The sequence below is a fragment of the Oncorhynchus clarkii genome, chromosome 9, assembly GCF_045791955.1.
Source record: "Oncorhynchus clarkii lewisi isolate Uvic-CL-2024 chromosome 9, UVic_Ocla_1.0, whole genome shotgun sequence".
NCBI lineage: Eukaryota > Metazoa > Chordata > Actinopteri > Salmoniformes > Salmonidae > Oncorhynchus > Oncorhynchus clarkii.
The window spans coordinates 21,884,605-21,906,419 of NC_092155.1; the positions used below are offsets into that span (position 1 = coordinate 21,884,605).

General features: G+C 39.5%; 1 protein-coding gene across 1 annotated transcript in view; it reads right to left on the reverse strand.

Moving 5' to 3' along the window:
* Nucleotides 1–15,034, reverse strand: part of LOC139416093 (phospholipid-transporting ATPase ABCA1-like) — a 240,692-nt gene extending 225,658 nt beyond the window's left edge. The window contains exons 1-2 of the mRNA XM_071164364.1: nt 14,883–15,034; nt 4,500–4,627 (exon numbers count right to left, since the gene is read on the reverse strand). Coding sequence (XP_071020465.1) covers nt 4,500–4,565 — 66 coding nt within the window. The 5' untranslated portion in view covers nt 4,566–4,627; nt 14,883–15,034. The remainder of the gene's footprint in view (nt 1–4,499; nt 4,628–14,882) is intronic.
* Nucleotides 15,035–21,815: the final 6,781 nt, after the last annotated feature.

Below are 21,815 nucleotides of genomic sequence, written 5' to 3' on the forward strand. Positions count from 1 at the left end.
ATATCCCATGTTTCTTTCCCCTGACATGTTCTAATTCAAAACAGAGCCCCACTTGTTTTGAGCCCCACATTTTTTACTATTTTTTTTTTATTTATTTTGCCAGTAATACGTGTCACATATCAGTCTCTTTTCCAAGCTTAAAATGTATAAACATTCAACATTGGCCTTGCTGTATTTCCAGCATAATTTCTGCCATGCTCAAAACAACTGTTAATACAGAGCTGGGAAATCTGATTTAAGTGAGTTCAAGACAACTGGGAACTCGGGGGAAAAAAATAGCTCTTGTAAGTCGGGAACTCAGGCCTCTTTCTAAAGCTACAACCTGAAGATCACTGACGTCATCATGATTCAACCTGGGTTTTTTTCCAGAGTTCCCAGTTGATTTGAAAGCACCATAAATGAATGTCAGACTTTGATGACAACATTTGCCCACGAAGGACCACTGCGCCACCTTCATGTTCAAGTGAGCACTGCTGCTGCATAAATTATGTAATCGGCCAGAGAGATATGTATACTGTGGCTAAGAAAGTAATACTAACTGTATGTTGTGTAGTAAACTGTTAGTAGCCCATGTGCCTCACCTAATAATTTGGTCTATTTACCCCTCTGAATGTCACGTACTGTTCTGACTTGGTGGTGCACATGTAGCCTGTAACCTGTTTTAGAGAAATGCAATCATTTAATATTGTAAGAGCTTTCATTGTCTGCTTTTACACCCCCTTCATTTATCCTACGGTTCTGACTTGGTGTACAGGGAGAACACTGTAAGAACGGCCCATGATCTGAATTCTATCACTGTACATTTCAAAGGTGCTGAACAAATTGTTAAACTGACTACGTCCGTCCTAGCTCGCTCATTCATTTCTTAATCGAATTTGCAGATTGCCTTGTATCCGCTTGTCGTCCCCTTATGCCATAGTTTATACATCTCAATTATCAGTAAAAAAACACATTTGTTTAAGCAAGTCAGCCATATCAGCTATGTTTTTTTAAAGGCAGTAAACTCTGCTGTTGGGACAGCTTTATGTAGGCCCTAGCAGTTTGTGGGCACCGTTAGTCACCATTGTAGGGCCATTAATGTATTGTTTAGTCTTGTATTGTGTAGTGGCTTTGCTGGCATGCATCCCCCCAAAAATGTTTTAGTTTGCCCCCTAAGATCTACATGCTAAAATTGCCACTGGTCATCTGTATAGAGTATAAAGTCAAAACTTTATTAAAAAGCTGACATGAAAACTTTCCAACGTCTGCTGTTTTATGCTGGAATGAGGTGCAGCCTACTGTGCTTTATCCATAGGGAACCCGGTGTACTGGTGGGTGTTTTTCCTCATCACCGTCACTATGAGAAAGTTTTTAAAAAACTATGTGATTGACATTGACTGAAAAAATTGAGGGCCTTATTGTATCTACTGTGTAACAAACAATGGCATCCCTGGAGGCAGTATAGTTTCACTGACAACAAGCTCTGACCTAGGCGTTGCTGTTGTGGCAACATCTCCCTTAAGTCAGAAATGTCTGTGACCGTATTGCTGGTTGGTGACATCACAGAATATTATATGGCCCATACGCCATTAGCTGCAGGGTTTTGTATGTTACTTTTTAAATGTAATCCTTTACACTTACTACTTACCCGTCCAAAATATGAATCGATAACGTAACTCTTGGATTACCCAAACTCAGAACGTGATCTGATTACTTTCAGTTACTTTTGGATAACTATCCCCTTGAGAGGCATTAGAAGAAGACAAAAAAGGATCCATCAAATGCATCATCATAGTGGTCTCTGACTTGTGGTCAGACTTGCTCAGGTGGAACAAACTTAAACCTGTGCCTTTTTTCAATTCAGAATTGAATGTCATTGAGAAAACAGAATGGTGTCATAACGTATTTTTCGCCAATATCCTTTCTGAATTTAAATTTAATCCAAGAAGTAATCATCTAGTTTTTCTAAAGTATCTGTAATCTGATTACAATATTGTAGCTGTTGACGTGTTTACATTTTTTTGTAATCAGATTACATGCAATCAGTTACTCCCCAACCTTGATTAGCTGCTACATTAGGTTTGTGTGAGAGAGAGGTGTGTGTGTAAAGAGAGCGAGGTGAGGAGCTAATGTCTACGATCGGGGACATTGGCCGGAGCAAAGTGATATTGGGAGTTGAACCTTTAATATAATGAATAAGAGACTAAGTCCTGAAATTCAGGAACTACAGTGCTTTAGGAAAGGGAAAGGGAGAGATTATTATACAGATTTGCGTCTGTATGTAGGCAGCAGACTCTCTGTGTTAGGGATTGTTGTTTAACAGTCTGATGACCTTGAGATAGAAGATGTTTTTCAGTCTCTCGGTCTCAGCTATGATGCACCTGTACTGACCTTATCTCCTGGATGGTAGAGGGGTGAACAGGCAGTGGCTCGTGTGGTTGTTGTCTTTGTTGATATTTTTTGCCTTCCTGTGACATCGGGTGCTGTAGTTGTCCTGGAGGGCAGGTAGTTTTATCCCTGGTGATAAGTTGTGCAGACCGAACCGCCCTCAGGAGAGACTTGTGGTTGAGTGTGGTGCAGTTGCCATACAGCCCGACAAGATGCTCTCAATTGTGCATCTGTAATGGTTTGTGAGGGTTTTAGGTAAAAAGCCACATTTCTTCAGCCTCCTGAAGTTGAAGAGGTGCTGTTGCGCTTTCTTCACCACTCTGCCTGTGTTGATGGACCATTTCATTTTGTCCGTGATGTGTACGCCGAGGAACTTAAAACTTTCCACCTTCTCCACTGCTGTCCCGTCGATATGGATAGAGGGGTGCTCCCTCTGCTATTTCCTGAAGTACACAATCTTCTCCTTTGTTTTGTTGACGTTGAGTGAGAGGTTGTTTTCCTGACACCACACCGTGAGTGCCCTCACCTCCTCCCTGTAGACTGTCTTGTTGTTGTTGGTAATCAAGCCCAAACTTGATGATTTGGAGTTGGAGGCGTGCATGGCCACGCAGTCATGGGGGAACAGGCAGTACAGGAGGGTGCTGAGCACGCACCCTTGTGGGGCCCCAGTGTTGAGCATCACTGAAGTGGAAATGTTGTTTCCTACCTTCACCACCTGGAGGCAACCTGTCAGAAAGTCCAGGACCCCGTTGCACAGGGCGGGGTTAAGACCCAGGGCCTCAAGCTTAATGATGAGCTTGGAGGGTACTATGGTTTTGAATGCTGAGATGTAGTCAATGAACAGAATTCTTACATAAGTATTCCTCTTGTCTAGATGGGATAGGACAGTGTGCAGTGCGATGGCGATTGTATCGTCTGTGGACCTGTTGGGGCGGTATGTAAACTGAAGTTGGTCTCGACACAACCCTGTCTCAGAGGTCTATAGACAATTCCTTCTACCTATATGGCTTGGTTTTTGCTCTGACATGCAGTGTCAACAGTGGGACCTTATATAGACATGTGTGTGAATTACCAAATCATGTCCAATCAATTGAATTTACCAAAGGTGGACTCCAATCAAGTTACAGTAACATCTCAAGGATGATCAATGGAAACAGGATGCACCTGAGCTCAATTTTGAGTCTCATAGCAAAGGGTCTGAATACTTATTTTTTTTAATACATTTTCTAAAAACCTGTTTTGGCTTTGTCATTATGGAGTATTGTGTGTAGATTGATGAGGAAAACAATTAATTTAATCAATTTCATAATAAGCCTATAACATAACAAAATGTGGAGAAGGGGTCTGAACACTTTCCGAATGTACTGTTTACTGGAATGTCACTGACTCATATGTTGCTTCTATTGTATGTCCTTCTGTATTGGATGAGAAGATGACGATGGATCATCAATGTTACATAGTTTTCAACATTCCAGTAAAAGTCAAAGCTTTCTCGTGAAATTGGAGGGCAGCTGGTATCAAACTCGGTATATCACACTCCGCCCTAAGATGAGGGGTCAACAACCATCAACAGAGACCTGGATGATGACTGGATGTTTCTTGCTTATTTAGCTAATTTTATAAAAGTCTTTGGACAAAGTTCACTTTGACCAGGAAATCAGCAAAGCGCATGACGAGCCCATGTTGCTACAGTAGGACCGAGACAATTGAAATTGTGTCATATACACATTAACCCTAAGGTATCACGTTATATAGAGGGTTGTTTTGGTGGGTAAAGGTATAGTCTAGCTTTTATACAAACCTTATACCACTCACTCCCAATGTCCCCTCTGTTCCCATCAGGCTGACTTTGTAAAAGCTAAAACACAGGCTGCAAATGACATAACATTTGGAAGGTGACACTTCCAACTGTGTGTCTGGGAATGACTCGTTCTCCAGCGAGGGAATTAAGGCAGCATCTCACATTAATATGGACCAGTTTTAGGACAATTCCCTCTACTCTTCCACTATCACAATACCGTAGATGTCTTTGTCCATTGTAACACGAGCACACGGTCATGTATCCTTCTATATCCGTATGTGGCCGATCTTAGCAGACATAGATTGATTTTATACAGAGGGTGTGCAGTTACCTTTTGTCTCTTCCGAAGAGTGAAGTTCTTCCACAGGAGCAGACCGAGTTGTGTCAGGAGACCCATTATGCCTTATCCAGGCAATATCCTGCCAAAGCGTCGTTATGGCAACCCCCACTTAATAGACCCTAAATGGAATAAAAGCAAGGTTTTTGTTTTAATACAGAGAACAAGCGCATCATAAGGGAACGCCACTAATCACCCACTTCTTTTTAAATCTTCAACGTAGAAATGCTACCAAAAATAATTTACAGAAACTTGTTACAATTGGAGCCATCCCAAGATTCACCAAACCATATTTTGAAAATGGATGCAAAGTACTTAAGCAAATGTTTTCATTTTAGACTCCTCCATCTCCACCAACTGAAGTTTGTTGTAAGGATTTTTTTCTATTAATAGTGTAAAAAACTGTGTAAAACTAACAGCTGTACAGAAAGACTAATGTGAATGCCAAATTACAGAGGAGGAACTAATTGATGCAATTAAAGCCTTTAAGTCCGAGGTCTGGATGGCATACCAGTTGAGGTACTTTATATCAAACCTTTTTTTTGATGTACTCAGAGATCCGTTATTAGCGTGTTTTAACCACACCAATAAAAATGGTAGACTATCATATACTCAGCACTATTACTGAAATGGGACCCAGGTGGTAAATTTAAATATCCAGTCCAGCTTAAAAACTGGAGGCCCCTTACAATTCAGTGTTGTGATGCAAAAATTATAGCAAAAATGCATAGAACATTGAATTAAAAAGGTACTGTCTGATGTTATTCATCCTAAATCAGACAGGCGTTCTACATGGACAACACATTGGAGATCATTTAAGACAAGTACTGGAAACAATAAAACATGACGAAAAATCTAGGAAATCAGGCCAGGTATTAATAACTCATTTTGAAAAGGCCTTTGATAAAATAGAACTAGAATTTGTATGTGAACACCTGGACTATAGAATCTCTCATGGGCCCACAATGGGTCAGAGTTATGTATAGTAAATAATGGCTACTTCTCAGAAAGTATTCAACTGTCAAGAGGAGTGAAACTATTGGCACATCTATTTATTATGGCTATCTAAATGGTAGCTATTAAAATTAGATCCAACAAATAGATCCAACCATAATATCAAGGGCTAGAAATCACAGGGCTTAAAAACAAAAGGTATCATTGTACACTGACTAATCCACAATTTGGATCCCAGCAACACCTCATAGAGGATCTAGATAATTAGTCTAACCTCTCAGGATCACAACGAACTATGATAAGTGTATCATATTATGTATTGGATCGCTAAAAAATACTACTTTTACATTACCATGTAGTTTACCAATAAAGTGGTCTGACTGTGAAGTGGAAATAATCTGTATTCAAATCCCGAAAGAAAGAGATGATCTCACTACGATACATTCTAATTGAAAGTTAGCAAAAATAGATAAGATCTTGCTACCATTGAAAGGTAAATACCTGTCTATTTGTGTGGAAAAATCTCCCTGATTAATTCTTTAGTCAAATCCCAGTTTATCTATAAATCCAAACTGGTTTTCCAGCAGATTAGTAAGAATGGCTCACCCTTTGTTCAAAAATAGCCTTTTTCCATTTATTGAGACGACAACCTCTCACTTTTGGTTATTTGAAAATGAAATAACTATTTTTAAAACAAGCCATAGAAAGCTGGTTGCAATTTCAGTTCAATCCACCAGAAAAGACAACAAATATCTATGGAAATGTCTGCTCAATCAAAAATGACAACCAACTCATTGCAGCATTACTGGAAAAATGGAGGCAAGTGGAAGAAGGTAAGGAACTTATCTGTCGGCCCTACATTAAGACCAAAATTGGTTAATTAAAGAAAATTGTGATAAATGAAAAAGTATTCCAGTTTAATTTAATAAGGACCCAAAAATCGAAAGATGCACCATACAGGTTGCAAAATAGTTGGGAAGAGACTTTCGATGTGCTGATACCATGGCACATGGTTTATGATCATTAAATCACTTGTTTTGGTACTACCCATATGTAGCTCGTTTCTGGTCGCAGGTTCAGGAATGGCTGAAGAATTGCAACATTTACCTGGAGCTAACTCTGCAAATAGCACTGCTGGGAGACTTTAAAAGCCGATGGTCAACTGATCAATAATACAATAATACTCCTAGTAAAAATGTTCATCTTTCATTTACAATCTGTAGATACTATGAGAATAGAAAGGTTCAGGACCCAGGTAAAAAAATATATGGCAAATAGAAATCAAAACTGGATGGTTTTCAGTGATAGATGGGAGGGGTTGAGGGTAGCTGAAGGGTGGGACTAAAAATAAACCACAAAATATAGCTAATATAAAATATACGGTGTCCATAAAATGTATATAGTGTGTGTAAACTGAAAGTTGAAGCCTAAGTATTGTTGTTAATTAGTTTACTCCAATTAGGGAAGGGGTAGTGGGGTTAGTGGACTTATAGAACCGTACAATCTTCCTGCAATATTAAAGCTGATCTAACATAGAATCAATCGCAACACTCCAGCTACTTAATGAAGGATAAAACTGCATTGCTTATAGGGTATATTCCTTGTACATGCATCCACAGGGAAGTCATTATGAAGAATGAAATGTGCTTTACATTCCAAAGAATTCAGTCTAAAGATAAGAGGCAGCTATTTATTTCATATGTAGTATTTACACTATATTCATTATTTACCAAGTATGTTTTATTCATTGTTGAAAGGGGCAATCTAGGATTGGTAAAGAGCTGAGGGATTGGGCTTGATACACCACTCTCAAATTAATAGACAGAGCTATGGATGCAAGAACAGACCATACTGTGCATTATGTCAAAATTATAGTTTTAGCCATGTTTTGAAGCTATCGAGTGTTTGTTTAAATTGCACTGGTATAAAGAGTGAAATACAACTTGCTTATATTTTGGGTTCTGATGGGGTAAGACAGTTGAACTAAACTCATGAGGATTATATTCTAATATCCCTGTATTATAATAGCATTTATTTAAAATGCCTAAAAAGAACGTAGCAATCCCAGATGGTTGCCCATATCTAAAATGTACTGTTACATTATGTGAATTCTAGGCACAAACTGTCATGGAGAGGGCGGCAGAGACCGTCCTAGAGACATTACAGACACTCAGGTGTGTCCTATTTACTCATTATGATTTCCCTGAAGAGGTGTGTTTTCTGTTGTCCTTTGCAGGAGCTTGAATTTGTTCACCGTGTGCATTCGTTTCATGATTGAGATTGAGACGTAGCGCTTGTTGTTTTTCAAGTGTACTGTGATCCTGCGGCTACCATTTCTCAGTACAGTATTATGTTTATCCATAACCACCGATTCCTCATCTGGTCTGTTCTCTGCACCTGGTTCCAACCTCACACAAACCAGTTGTATGATAATTGATTGCCAACAAATCAACATAGATACCATTTTTTTCTGTTTGTTTTCTTTTCCCGATTTCAGGCGTTACTAAAAAGATTTCCGAAACATTTTAGTGGCCATGGCACACTGATTAAACAGATAATAAACACACATTGATATACATATATGGCATTTGACACTCATCGTGACCTTTATTAAAAACTGAATAATTGCACAACAGAAAGACCCTTACTAGGTTTTGGGTCCATCATTGACACTCTGTCACCTTTTTCTGCATTCTATTACGGTTACATTAGACATCACCACTGCTTTTTCCAAACCAAATAATACATTTAACCTGGTGATTTACCATCTCAATAACGTACCTAATCAACTCTCACTTCATTTTGGTAGTACTACCACTACGGTAGACAAGATCTGGTCCAGGATATTGGTGAACGTGAAGGAACACACACTAATGCCCTGGACCAGAGCTAACACTTCACCAGACATCAGACACTGTATATGTAAATCATAGGCCATGTAGATTGACCTTAAGCTAGGATAGCTACAGTATGTGTATAGTATGCTGTTTTAAGCTGCTTTGAGATACTGTAACATGTCCTGCATAAAGACTAGACTAGAGGAGCAAAAGGTTAGGATAGAGGATTTGCGTTTTAGCCTGAGGCAAAGCCCAGGACAAATATTTTGCTTTTAACTATCCATTTCCTCTTCCTTCCATTTTCACCCTGTATGTTTACATTATTTACCGCTAGGCCTACTTCATAAATGTTTTATTTACTGTCATGGGGAAGTTGAGGTTACTGTACATCCAGGTTTCCAAATCCATTAGCGTTAAACTACTGTTTCCTCTAAGTAACAGACAAAACCAAACCTGTAAACTCCAACTTCTTAAGAGTCTTGTTAGGTCTATGGATTTGATCTGGAAAGGTACTATTAACTATGTCCTACTTTTTAACAACTCAGAAATGAGGAAACGCATACATACATCTTATACCATACTATATACAGACGTAGGAGAGATGGTTGCAATATAGGAATAGGAGGGGCATCAACAGCTACCTGGAAGTGGATCACTGAGGTTAATACATCTTTTGAAATATTACCATAACATGTTTGATTTTTGTACCCCAAGAAAAATGTCAATACAGACCAAACAAAAAGTCAGCCGCACACTTCACTACGGGTTTTCCATAAAAACATTTTCTCCTAGTGACAGAGGGAACACGTCTGAATAATTGAAATATGTTGCTGTGCCACAAGACGTCTCAATGGTGTCATTAGTTCCAAAGAGCCAAGAACAGAGCACAGAGCGAGGCCGAGGAGAGAGAAAAAGGAAATAACAGGCATGTAGTATGAGATAAAAGTGCTGATGCATGCCTGGCATTTGGGGACTTACTAAATCAGAGTGCATTATTTCAACTCCCGCAATGATGGAACGTGTAAACAGATATTTTGTCATCCGATCGGAGGGCAGATAATGTTCCACCCCTTCCAAAGAGCAAATGCCCCCCCCCTTCTCCATCTTTCTTGCTACTCCCTCTCCTCTTCTCCTTGGCCCTCCATCTATCCCTGTTTTTCTTTATCCCCCTCTCTATTACACGCTCTATTTATATGTGGGAATAATAAAAGTCGCTGAGGCAGGTTCAAGGGGACGGCTTATGGCAAAGTTAATTAGTGCCTAAGGGGAGAGGTGAATTGCTGGGTCACGCAAGTATACTGTATTATTACCAGCTTTTCCCAAGAAATCCCTCCCTGGTAAGACACATCAGTATCCAACACATTCCTCTCTAAATAGTGTGGTATTTGAGTTGACATTGATGAGGTCTTCAGTCACTAAGTTATATTAATACGGGAAACTACAGCTCGCATCCAAAGATGAATGAACCTTGGTAAAAAGTATTTTCAGGTCAGCTTTATTAACCTACATATCTCGTCAGTGGCAGAAGTACTGCTTTACAAGTGATCATTATTGCGATAGAAGCAGGACATCCTACTCAAAACGATCCGTCAGGAAGATGAAGGCTTACATGTACACATTGTCTACACTCAAGGTAATAACCCTGTAGATTTACATGGGTATAGATCAGTGGAGGCTGCTGAGGGCAGGACGGCTCATAAAAATGGCCAGAACAGAGCAAATGGAATGACATCAAACACATGGAAACCATGTATTTGATACCATTCCACTCATTCCGCTCCATTATTCGATACCATTACCATTACCACGAGCCCTTCTTTAACCTGTCTCCCCCATTCTTCTACACTGATTGAAGTGGATTTAACAAGTGACATCAATAAGGGATTATACTGTAGCTTTCACCTAGATTCACGTGGTCAGTCCATTTCATGGAAAGAGGTGTCCTTAATGTTTTGTACACTCAGTGTATATCAGATTAAAACAAAAAAACAAATTACATCAGCACAGCAGTATTTGGCAGGTGCTTCTGATTAATCATCTAACCAAATGTTTTTTTGAAATGAGTCCAGAGAATGTAGCTTGAACATCAAGGCCTGCCTATGACTGCAGCATTTGTTTATGTTTGCATAATGAAAAAAGTCATATGACATTAACTACACAGACAAAAACACATTCACTACAGGTCAAAAGTTTTAGAACACTTCATTCAAGGTCTTTTTCTTTATTTTTACTATTTTCTACATTGTAGAATAATAGTGAAGACATCAGAAGTATGAAATAACACATATAGAATCATGTAGTACCCATAAAAGTGTTAAATAAATCCAAATGTATTTTATATTTTTCAAATAGCCACCCTTTGCCTTGATGACGGCTTTGCCGACTCTTGGCATTCTCACAACCAGCTTCATGAGGTCGTCACCTTGAACGCATTTCAATTAATAGGTGTGTCTTGATTTGTGGAATTTCTTTCCTTCTAAATGCGTTTGAGCCAATCAGTGTTGTGACAAGGTAGGGGGTATACAGAAGATAGCCCTATTTGGTAAAATACCAAGTCCATATTATGGCAAGAACAGCTCAAATAAGCAAAGAGAAGTGACAGTCCATCATTACTTTAAGACAAGAAGGCCAGTCAATACGGAAAATGTCAAGAACTTTTAAAGTTTCTTCAAGTACTGTCGCAAAAACCATCAAGCGCTATGATGAAACCGTCTCCCTTGAGGACCACCACAGGAATGGAAGACCCAGAGTTACCTCTACTGCAGAGGATAAGTTCATAAGAGTTACCAGCCTCAGAAATTGCAGCCCAAATGAATGCTTCACAGAGGTCAAGTAACAGACACATCTCAACATCAACTGTTCAGAGAAGACTGTGTGAATCAGGCCTTCATGGTCTAATTGCTGCAAAGAAACCACTACTAAAGGACATCAATAAGAAGAGCCTTGCTTGGGCCAAGAAACACGAGCAATGGACATTAGACTGGAGGAAATGTGTCCTTTGGTCTGGAGTCCAAATTAGAGATTTTTGGTTCCAAACGCTGTGTCTTTTTGAGACGTACTTAGCCAGCATGGCTACCACAACATTCTGCAGTGATACACCATCCCATCTGGTTTGTACTTAGTGGTACTATCATTTGTTTTTCAACAGGACAATTACCCATCACACCTCCAGGCTGTGTAAGGGCTATTTGACCAAGGAGGAGAGTGATCGACTGCTGCATCAGATGACCTGGCCTCCACAATCCCCCCGACCTCAACCAAATTGAGATGGTTTGGGATGAGTAGGACCGCAGAGTGAAGGAAAAGCAGTCAACAAGTGATAAGCATATGTGAGAACTCCTTCAGGACGGTTGAAAAAGCATTCCTGGTGAAGCTAGTTGAGAGAATGCAAAGTGTGTGGAAAGCTGTCATCAAGGCAAAGTGTGGCTATTTGAAGAATCTCAAATATAAAATATATTTTTATTTGTTTTCACACTTTTTTGGTTACTACATGATTCCATATGTGTTATTTCATAGTTTTGATGTCTTCACTATTATTCCACAATGTAGAAGATAGTAAAAATAAAGAAAAATCCTTGAATGAGTAAGTGTTCTAAAAATGTTGACCTGTAGTGTATAGTAACAAAAATAAGTGTTGTCTGGGTTACTGTAGACAACCACCACATTTAACATATTTTATGTGCCATTGCAGGAGGTGAACTTTGCACAATAATACACCACATTCCAGAATCACCAGACCACTAACCAAAAAAGCCTAGGCACTGTATAGTAAAAACCTAAAAGTGGACTTAAACCTGCATTGTCACAGACAGTTTGGTAACTAAAGCTTTACAAAGCCAGAGTAGAGTATACCACCAACAGTGCATTGAAGGAGGGCCAAGGGCCTTCTGTTCAATCCTTGATGCTACTTCCCTCCAGAATAACTCTTAAACACCCCAAACTAATTCCGAGGAACATCTGTGCTTTAAAACATGGCCATGGAATGGTCCCTTCAAGGTATTGTCGTCCCTCTTTCGGCCAAGCTATTCCTGAACAGCTGGCAAGGGTTACTCGGGACCAGGATGAAACATTTACTACATTTTGCAACATGAATTATTGCCTCTGATCTGGCGGACTCACTAAACACACATCCTTTGTTTGTTAATGATGCCTGAGTGTTGGAGTAGGCTCTTGGCTATCCGTAAATAAATATTTTAAAAAATCAAGAAAATAGTGGCATCTGGTTTAGTTAATATAAGGAATTTGAAATGATTTACACTTTTACTTTTGATACTTAAGTATATTTAAAACCAAATACTTTGACTTTTACTGGGTGACTTTCACTTTTACTTGAGTCATTTTCTATTACGTTATCTTTTCATTTACTCAAGTATGACAATGGGGTTATTTTTCCACCACTGGTGAGTGGACTGAGAACATTCTTATTAATAGCAACTTAAATGCCGTTCAATATCTACATTCACATTATTAAAGGCTGCAGCTACTGTATAACAAAGGCTGCATATTGTGTGGCCCTCACAAAGTACAATGTGTTTACTGTGTATAAATACATTGAGCTCAGGCTCCTGACATCCACAGCCCTCAGAAACTCAGTGTGCACTAGGTAATGTATTTGTCTCTGCTTGACTTGAATATTTCATTACGCTCTACACAGACAACATCATTGGGTAAAAAAAAAAAGAAGCCCTGACATAACCAGAAACCTATGTTATAAAAAATGCAGAAGGTCATTTCCTATTTATAAAATGCACGCTCAAGATGGGGCCTCAAATGGTCGTCTTGAAAGGTTTGCCTCTGCACCGGAGCAGTGATGCTGTGCAGCCGGTTTGATTTCTCTATGTAGAAACAATTACATGCAATTTGGCTCAATGGAATGTTATTTGCTCGCTCCTGAAGAGGCATGACCCTGTAAATTGTAGTGTTTTACAGTAAGTATTCTGAAGCATGTAGTGTTGCATTTTCACGTATTCAGCTAATGAGAATTTTATAGGAGAAAATGAATCTCGACACTCATTAATATTAAAAGGATAGTTCACACAAATTGCAAAATTACATTGGTTTCCTTCCATTTGGAGACAGTGGCCAGGTAAACAAAATTAAATATGCATTGATGTCTAACCTTGTACATAGACTGATTTCAGGGTAGGGAAATCAATATGCCATTTTGTAATTTGGGTGAACTATCCCTTTAGTTCAATCAACTTTGTCTACACTTCAGCAATACACTACCTGGCCTACCTTGGCCTTCCTTCTCTGACCAGGTGGGGACAGATTTAGTGTGTCACTTTTTGGTTTTGAATGAGTTAACGTTAACACAACTGTTTTATACAACCAGTATGACCTTGAAGTAATATTGACTTCATTGCAACCTTCATTGCAACCAGTTTCATACTTCCTCCACTGATTCTGTACAATGGCTTTAACTCAACATGTTATTGAATTCAGAAAAATTGAACCAACTGCATTAAAGCCATTGTGTTACATGCTGACCTGACCGGACACGTCGTGTGCGCCAGCATCGCAAAATACATTTAGAACTCCAAGTTATTCCATTATTGCACCCAGACTGCTCGCGCTCTCCAATGAGCGTCTGCTTTGTCATAGGGCTAAAATAGAAGTCATTCCTATTTCTGATGCAGATCGCGCTGCAAGTCCTGCCTCTCTCATCTCCTCATTGGTTTATAGAAGCAGGTACCCACGTGCCATTGGTTATACCCACGTGGGTGATTGAAAGATGAAATGTTTTGCCGGTTGTCGTGGTAATACTATGAAAGTGTAGATGCCAATCACCATATAAGTTCAAAGATGAAAAAGCCCGGAAGGAGAGATGACTAGAAACGATTCGGTTGGCCATTTTATGTGTGGATTAATTGCCAGAGTAAAGGACCTTGTGCATTTCAAGTAAAATAACAACTCAATGTTTATATCCCAGGACAAATTAGCTAGCAACAGCAAGCTAACTAAATAGTACAAATTAGCTAGCAAGTGCAAGCTAACTAGCTAAATTGCCATACATGTTTAATGCTTTTAGACCTGTCCCCAAATTAATAATAATAATAAAATCGTAAAAAATGACATTACACTTTTCCCCCTGTAAAAATTTTAAAAAAAACTTACTTACACACCCTACCACCCAGACTGCCCCTTTTAAGTTTTGAAAACATGACAACAAAACTGTTTGTGAAATGTTGAAAATGGGTCACTGCAAAGAGAGCAACTCTTCATGAACTAATGCTATTTAGATGTTCAAAGCGGCATGTTATTAGCATCAATCAACGACAGTAGAGTTATATTAATCTGGTGCATATTACGCAGTCGTTTGCTGCTAATTATCCACATTAGAAGCAACTTCTTGCATGTTTACCTAAATTAGAGAAGACCTTAAGCTAATACATGTCAATCAAGCTGACTTTGGCTTCTAAATGTTTGTGTTCTTCACTTAGTACCACTTTTGCTGAAGGTGAGCATTAAGTATTAAGTAGACAACCGGCTTGTCCGAAGCAAATAGATCATAGCAAAGCATGTGGGATCGCCAAAAGTAGGTGCTTATATATTGTCCTGACCTTTACCCCAACAGAATACTCACTCGAACTCTTCCTGTCTCGTCACATGCTCGGGTAAACACATGACATGAGACTGTCATTTTATTACATCCTTATCAAGGGATCCTATTGCCTTTATCTCCGCACCAGCAATACAACAGGGTTTTGTTAAATCATTTCGTTCAGCGTTATGACACTACTACGTAAAAGGCTGGAGTCCAATCTGATCGCTATGGTCTTTTTTTTTTTTACCCATCTACCTCCCCACTTGTTAAAGTCACACTCCATAATTTGTGCATGCCATTCAAAAAGTGTGAACAATAGATCTCATGACAAGGAAATTACTGAAGAAAATTGTAAGAAATGACCGATACCTCAATTAAAGTCACACGAAGCCGCTGGTATTGAAGCCACTTATGATGATCATTACATTATGTAGCCATGGAAAACATGACAATACAGTGACTCAGCCAAAATAATGACCCAGCCATAGCCCCATGAGGAAACTAGCTAGCAACTATAACAAAGGGAAAGGGGGATACCTAGTCAGTTGTACAACTGAATGCGTTCGACTGAAATGTGTCTTCCGCTTTTAACCCAAAACCTCTGAATCAGAGAGGTGCAGGGAGCTGCCATAATTGACATACACGTCATTGGCGCCCGTGGAACATTGGGTTAACTGCCTTGCTCAGTGGCAGAACCACAGATGTGTACCTTGTCAGCTGGGGGATTCGATCCAGCAACCTTTAGGTTACTGGCCCAATGCTCTAACCACTAGGCTACAACAACAACCCGCAGCATCGCATGACACCTTATTACAGTATGTAAAATGTACATAAAAACACACAAAAACACATTTGGTAACTGGTACCAAATGACGCTTAGAGTTACTTGTTTTCATGAATCCCAAAGACAAGCATGTTATAGTATATTACAGTGCAACTATATAGTTATCATGTACTTTCCATGTAAACAGGCTACCTGTTCATGTCTGTATCGTAAAGTGTTGCCAAAAATCTATTTATGAGCAACTTACCTCCTAGCTCTTTGGACTATAATTATTCTCAGCACATATTTTGGAGTCCCTAGATGAAATTGACCCAGTGTAAACTCCAAACGTACTCACCCTCTTCCCTCTGAGGCTGCTCTCTCTCTCTCTATCCCTTCTCTACTTCCCTGTCTCTATCCCCTTTTATCTAGCACTATAAAGTATGCAAATGACCTCTACAGGGACTGCCATGGCAACAGTACTCAGGTAATAGGTGATGAGGTACATAGTGTGCAGATATACCTTACACAACGTACTCCCTTTAGCTCGACTCAGGAGCACGTGTTGACTCTAGTCTTATCTTAATTGGCTGAGGTATAAAATCAAGGGGGAGGGATATCACGGCCTTGAGAAGAGCATACGTTCTCATAACTCAAGTCTTAAAATGTTTTGTAACCACATCGTAATACATTATACCTGTAGGCTTTAGGTCAAGCGTTACCGAAGATCTTTTATTGTCTAAGCTAAACAGAGAAACAAATCATCTGACTACGTTTCTGAGGATTGTTGGCTAGGTGTGAAAATAAAGTTAAATGATGTGTCACTATAGAATGGTCCTGGTCTCCCCTGTCTGTAATCTGATTCATTACGATGTAAAAAGGCTGAACTGATCCTGTATCAGCACTCCTTCTCTGAGACGCTCGATACAGACGGCCCCTGGACTTCAAAAGTATTCTCTTACAAGACTAGCTGCATACTGAATTACATCCTGTGGTCACCAGATCTTCAACAAAGCATTAGAAATTCAAACCCAAAATCTGACTTTATATTTATTATTCAAATATGATTTTATAAGGGAACAGATGGGAACAAGCAGAGCATATTTAGAAACAGCCAAGTTGTTGATATTGATGATGCTGTTGATGACCAACTTGTGGATGCATCACAGAGAGCCGGTTAAGTGCATTTTCTGTCGAGTTTTATGGGAACTATATAATTTGGTAACAACAGGATAAGGGTTTACTGCTTTCAGTGATAAACTATAATACCAACGGTGCATTGAGGGGGACATAATTATGTATATTAGGAGGATGTTTACTATGGGAGCAGCCAGGAAACAAACAGGAAACGCATCATTGCAGCCATATGAGAATGTTTAGTATTCGATAAGCATGGCCTAATGGCCCACCAGCCACTGACACTTTTTTACCAGTGTTTGGCAGGTAGTCTGGCGCTTATTTCAGACCCTGCATTAACATTTATGTTGATTCTACGTAATCGTATCTATGTTAAGTAGATTTTAAAATGTATATTTGTATTCGTAATGTATCAGGTGCTTCAGTTCCGCTCCTCACACCAATCTCAATACATTCCCAAATGTTCATCTAATCATACAGTATGTAATAGAATTTCAAGAGCACCCATATGTTGGATATGTCACGCCCTGGTCAAAGTATTTTGTGTTTATCTTTATTTATTTGGTCAGGCCAGGGTGTGGCATGGGTTTTTGTATGTGGTGTGTATGTATGGGGATTGTAGCTAGTGGGGTGTTCTAGTTAAGTCTATGGCTGTCTGAAGTGGTTCTCAATCAGAGGCAGGTGTTTATCGTTGTCTCTGATTGGGAACCATATTTAGGCAGCCATATTCTTTGAGTTTGTCGTGGGTGATTGTCCTTAGTGTCCTTGTTCCGGTCTTTGTTAGTTTACACAAGTATAGGCTGTTCGGTTTTTGTTTCGTTCATTACGTTCTTTTGTTTTGTAGTGTTTGTATTAATTCATGTTCACGTTTGTTCATTAAACATGGATCGCAATCTACACGCTGCATTTTGGTCCGATCCTTGTTCCACCTCTTCGTCAGAGGAGGAGATAGAAGAAAGCCGTTACAGGATATCCATCATTTAATACTTTTTAAATATTTAATGGATCACATATAAAGGGGGATATTCATGACAGAAGACCAACTCCATTACTAAACTCTAAATGAGGGAAAGTGACCTCGGTCTAATAAGTTTATCAACTCTGCGATCTCTTGAGCGCACTTCAAAATGTTTCTATTCCATATGCTAGCTCAGGGGGTTGCAGAGGCTCGTCCTAGTGGTGTTTGAGCGCAGTCTCAATCAAAAAAATATTCACACCTATACCGCCCAGGTGAGACCTCCGCTGCCCAAAGTAATTGCTTCAATTAATTAAGTGTTGGGGCTCACAGGCAACCAGCAGACACTGGGGCCCAGCCGATCCCAAGCCAGTTAACCCAGCCTTAAACTGGACATGCGTCCCAAATGAAACCCTATTTTCTTTATAGTGCACAACTATTGGGCCAAAAGTAGAGAAAAAAGAAAGGAAAGGGGGCCATTTGGGACACAACCTGGGTAATAGGTAAAATTCTAATGCATCAAATTCACATTGGCCAGATTACAGATAATTTGGAAAAACTAGATGATTACTTCTTCTAGGATTACTTTTAAATTCAGAAATAATGTTTGCTAACAGTTTTTGACACCTTTCTGCTTTCTCAATGACATTCAAATCAGCATTGATAAAAGGTGCAAGTTTAAGTTTGTTCCACCTGAGTGATTCTGACCACAAGTCAGAGCCCACTATGATGACACACTAAATGTGTTTGATGGATTGCTAGACAAGAGCAGGAATAGGCTTTTGTAGGCTACAGTCCAAGTTATGTCTTCCAATGGTGCGACTGCTGTCGGCATCCAAAGATTATCCAACTTGAATAAACGCTTGGAGGTAAGCACCACATCATTGATGTAGCCTACTGGCGATACTGATATCTGTACTTTAAAAAAAAATTCCACTTAAATGATTGATTTATACATAGTGCATTAACGTGAATTCCTCCCTTCTAAGCTCCTCCGTGGTATTTGTGCTCCATACCGTCAAAAACAATTGTAATTTAAAAAGACCACAAGTGAATTATTGCTCAATATAATTCATGCTGATTCCCACAAAAAAATCCATAGGCCTAACGGACACATGCTCAAACTCATGCACCTAATATGAATAGACCAAAGCTGAAACTACACAGAGAGATGCCGTCGTCAACGACATCAAAATGTGCGTGCGAGAGTAGAGAGTGTCAATTCAGACACAGCGTAGCACGTGCCAACTTAGTTGTCATGAGAATCCATAATAAACAATTGTATTTGTTATGTTCCCCCTTGTGAATTATTGATGCGTGTTCCTTTTGACTCCTACTGGACAGATGCAGTTTATTAAGAATTTAGCTAGCAGTCTCTTTCTGTCTACATAACAGTATTCTCTCTTGAACGGAGTTCCTCAAGTTTCCCACCCGTAGCCTGCCTAGGCTATATGCCTGTGCTGGAAATCAACAAAGCTAGGCAGAAATGTTTTGTTTTCTCAAATATGTATTATTGGTTCTGGCATTTAAACTTATCAACACTAAATAGACACATTTGAACCTCTATGGGATTTGGAGTCCCTATACCGGGACGGTTGAGCTAACTTGCGCAAATGTGATTAGTATGATGTTGTAACAGCAAACTTTCCAGGACATAGACGTGTCTTATATGGGCAGAAAGCTTAAATTGGTGTTAATCTAACTGCACTGTCCAATTTACAGTAGCTATTACAGTGAAAAATACCATGCTATTGTTTGAGGATAGTGCACAACATCCAAAAAATTATCACGGCAACTGGTTTGATACATTCACCTCTGAAGGTAAATAATGTACTTACATTCAGTAACCTTGCTCTGATTTGTCATCCTGATGGTCCCAGAGATAAAATGTAGCATAGTTTTGTTTGATAAAATCTATTTTTATATTCAAATGTTGGAACTACAGTTTGACTCCACTGCTGTCTCTGGCACCACACCCACCCCGTCCGGCCATCTAGATGAGTGAAAGTTAGTGTACAAGCTAATGATACATCATGTATGACATTCCTGGGAGATTGTAAACTAAAATGTTGTATCTCCATATAATTTGTGTATGTTTTCTGTAGTTATATACTTGAAAATGTATCAATTGATCAATTTGGCACATTTGGGCAGACTTGATACAAAATATTGTCCAGTATTGCAACGCTTCACTGGATCAATCTGAAACTTTGCACACACAGTGCTACCATCTAAATGGCCAAAATGTTAATTGCGCCTCAACTGCAATATTATATTGTGGCCTTTCTCTTGCATTTAAAAAAATTATGAAATAAATGAAAACACATGTTTTTTTGTATGTATCATCTTTTACCACATCTAACGTGTTATATTCTCCAACATTAACTTCACATTTCCACAAACTTCAAAGTGTTTCCTTTCAATTGAAATCAAGAATATGCATATCCTTGCTGCAGGTCCTGAGCTACAGGCAGATTTGGGTATGTCATTTTAGTTGATTTTTTTTTTAAAAAGGGTCCGCACTTTGACCTTGTAAATGACCTCCACATACCTCTTTAATGGAGATGGGAGGTGGGTGGGGAGAGCAGTGCTGGATGAAACTGATGCAGCATCAAAATATAGCTAAGATGCCTCAGGATTTACTTTCCTATTAATGAGCAAGCTGCAATCAAGAAGTCAAGCATCAAGTATGAACGCTCTCGTCACCCAGTTGGTTAGTTCTAGTCATTAGCACTACCATTATTAACTTTTCTCAGGTTACTGGCACAGGATGATTGACACCTGTTCTCTCGTCCTTTATGGAACAGGAGAGTGCACAATAGATTCTCAACAGAGTCCTCGAAACCAACTGGCTAACTAGGTATTGAAGTCCCACCTGCCGCTATACCTGTAGGACACCCAATTAACCAGAGATCAAGACAGCGCCTGTACGTTTGGTTCACTCTACCTCAATCACAGAAAGGTATACTAGATGAGTCATGCAAGGTGGAATTTTGCGACCAAATTGGTAATGTAACGTCTAATATTGTTTATCTTATTTAATAGATTGGAATCGCTGGTTAGAATTCATCCTCACATCTGCCAGGGGGCCACCATTACACTAATAACACTATAGTGGTAAAACAGTGCAGTCTAAGGCCTGAGTTATACCTTCTGCTTCAATCGAGTTTAGGCCAAACTTAATTCTAGAAACATACAGATTATACATGATATTCTCTGTATGTTCCAAGAGCGCATTCCCCCTCACCCTCAAAGGTCCAACTGTCAGTGCCCACACCTAGCAAAACTCATGTCTAATAACCAGTAGGGAACAACTCCTTCCTCCAGGCAGGTCCACCTGCAGTATATGCGATGTGAGAGAGAAGCCTGGAATTAACCAACACGCAGGAGTGAAGAGTGAGGAGTGTCAAAATGTCAGAAGCCATATCCGCCAATCAGGATAAGGAGAGCTAGGATGGAAAGCCTGAGGGGCCTGACCTTGAGAGTCAAAGCAAGGCTGTCCGTTTCCTTCTCTTTGTGTGTTGATGGAGTGAGGAGCCTTTCACACAGGTGCTTGTTAGCCGCGCTCAACCACAAGAGGAGTGTGGACAGTTGATGGACACTCTGCAGGACATAAATTGAGACTGCAGTAGGCTTTGGGTTACGCCTCACCTTTCAGTACCTGTTCTGTCTTTCTCCCGGGATGGGAAACAAAGACAGAACACAAAAGTTGAAGACAACTTACAAAAGCTTGCCAATGGTTGCAGTGCTTTTCTTGACTGCTGAACAGCGGTACAATGTTATTTGTCTGACCTTTGGAAGATGTTCTCTGCCACAGCAGTGGTGAACCTGATGTGTGTGGGGAGAGAGCAGCCTTTTTCTTATTGGATCATATTGTGATACGTTTCTCTGCAGCACGGTTGCACACTATGGGAGTAGATGGGTATTGTATTCATAATAAAAGGTAAGAAAGCTAAAAAAAAAAAAGCCACTGAAGTCTCCAAGAGTTATCCCATTGAATCACCAAGGAGTGATCTATACATTATATGAATGTATGTAGATAGTCTGTAGAAACAAACTATACCTCTACCAGAAATGCACATGCAAGTCCATTCAACAAACCAACAATTATGATCAC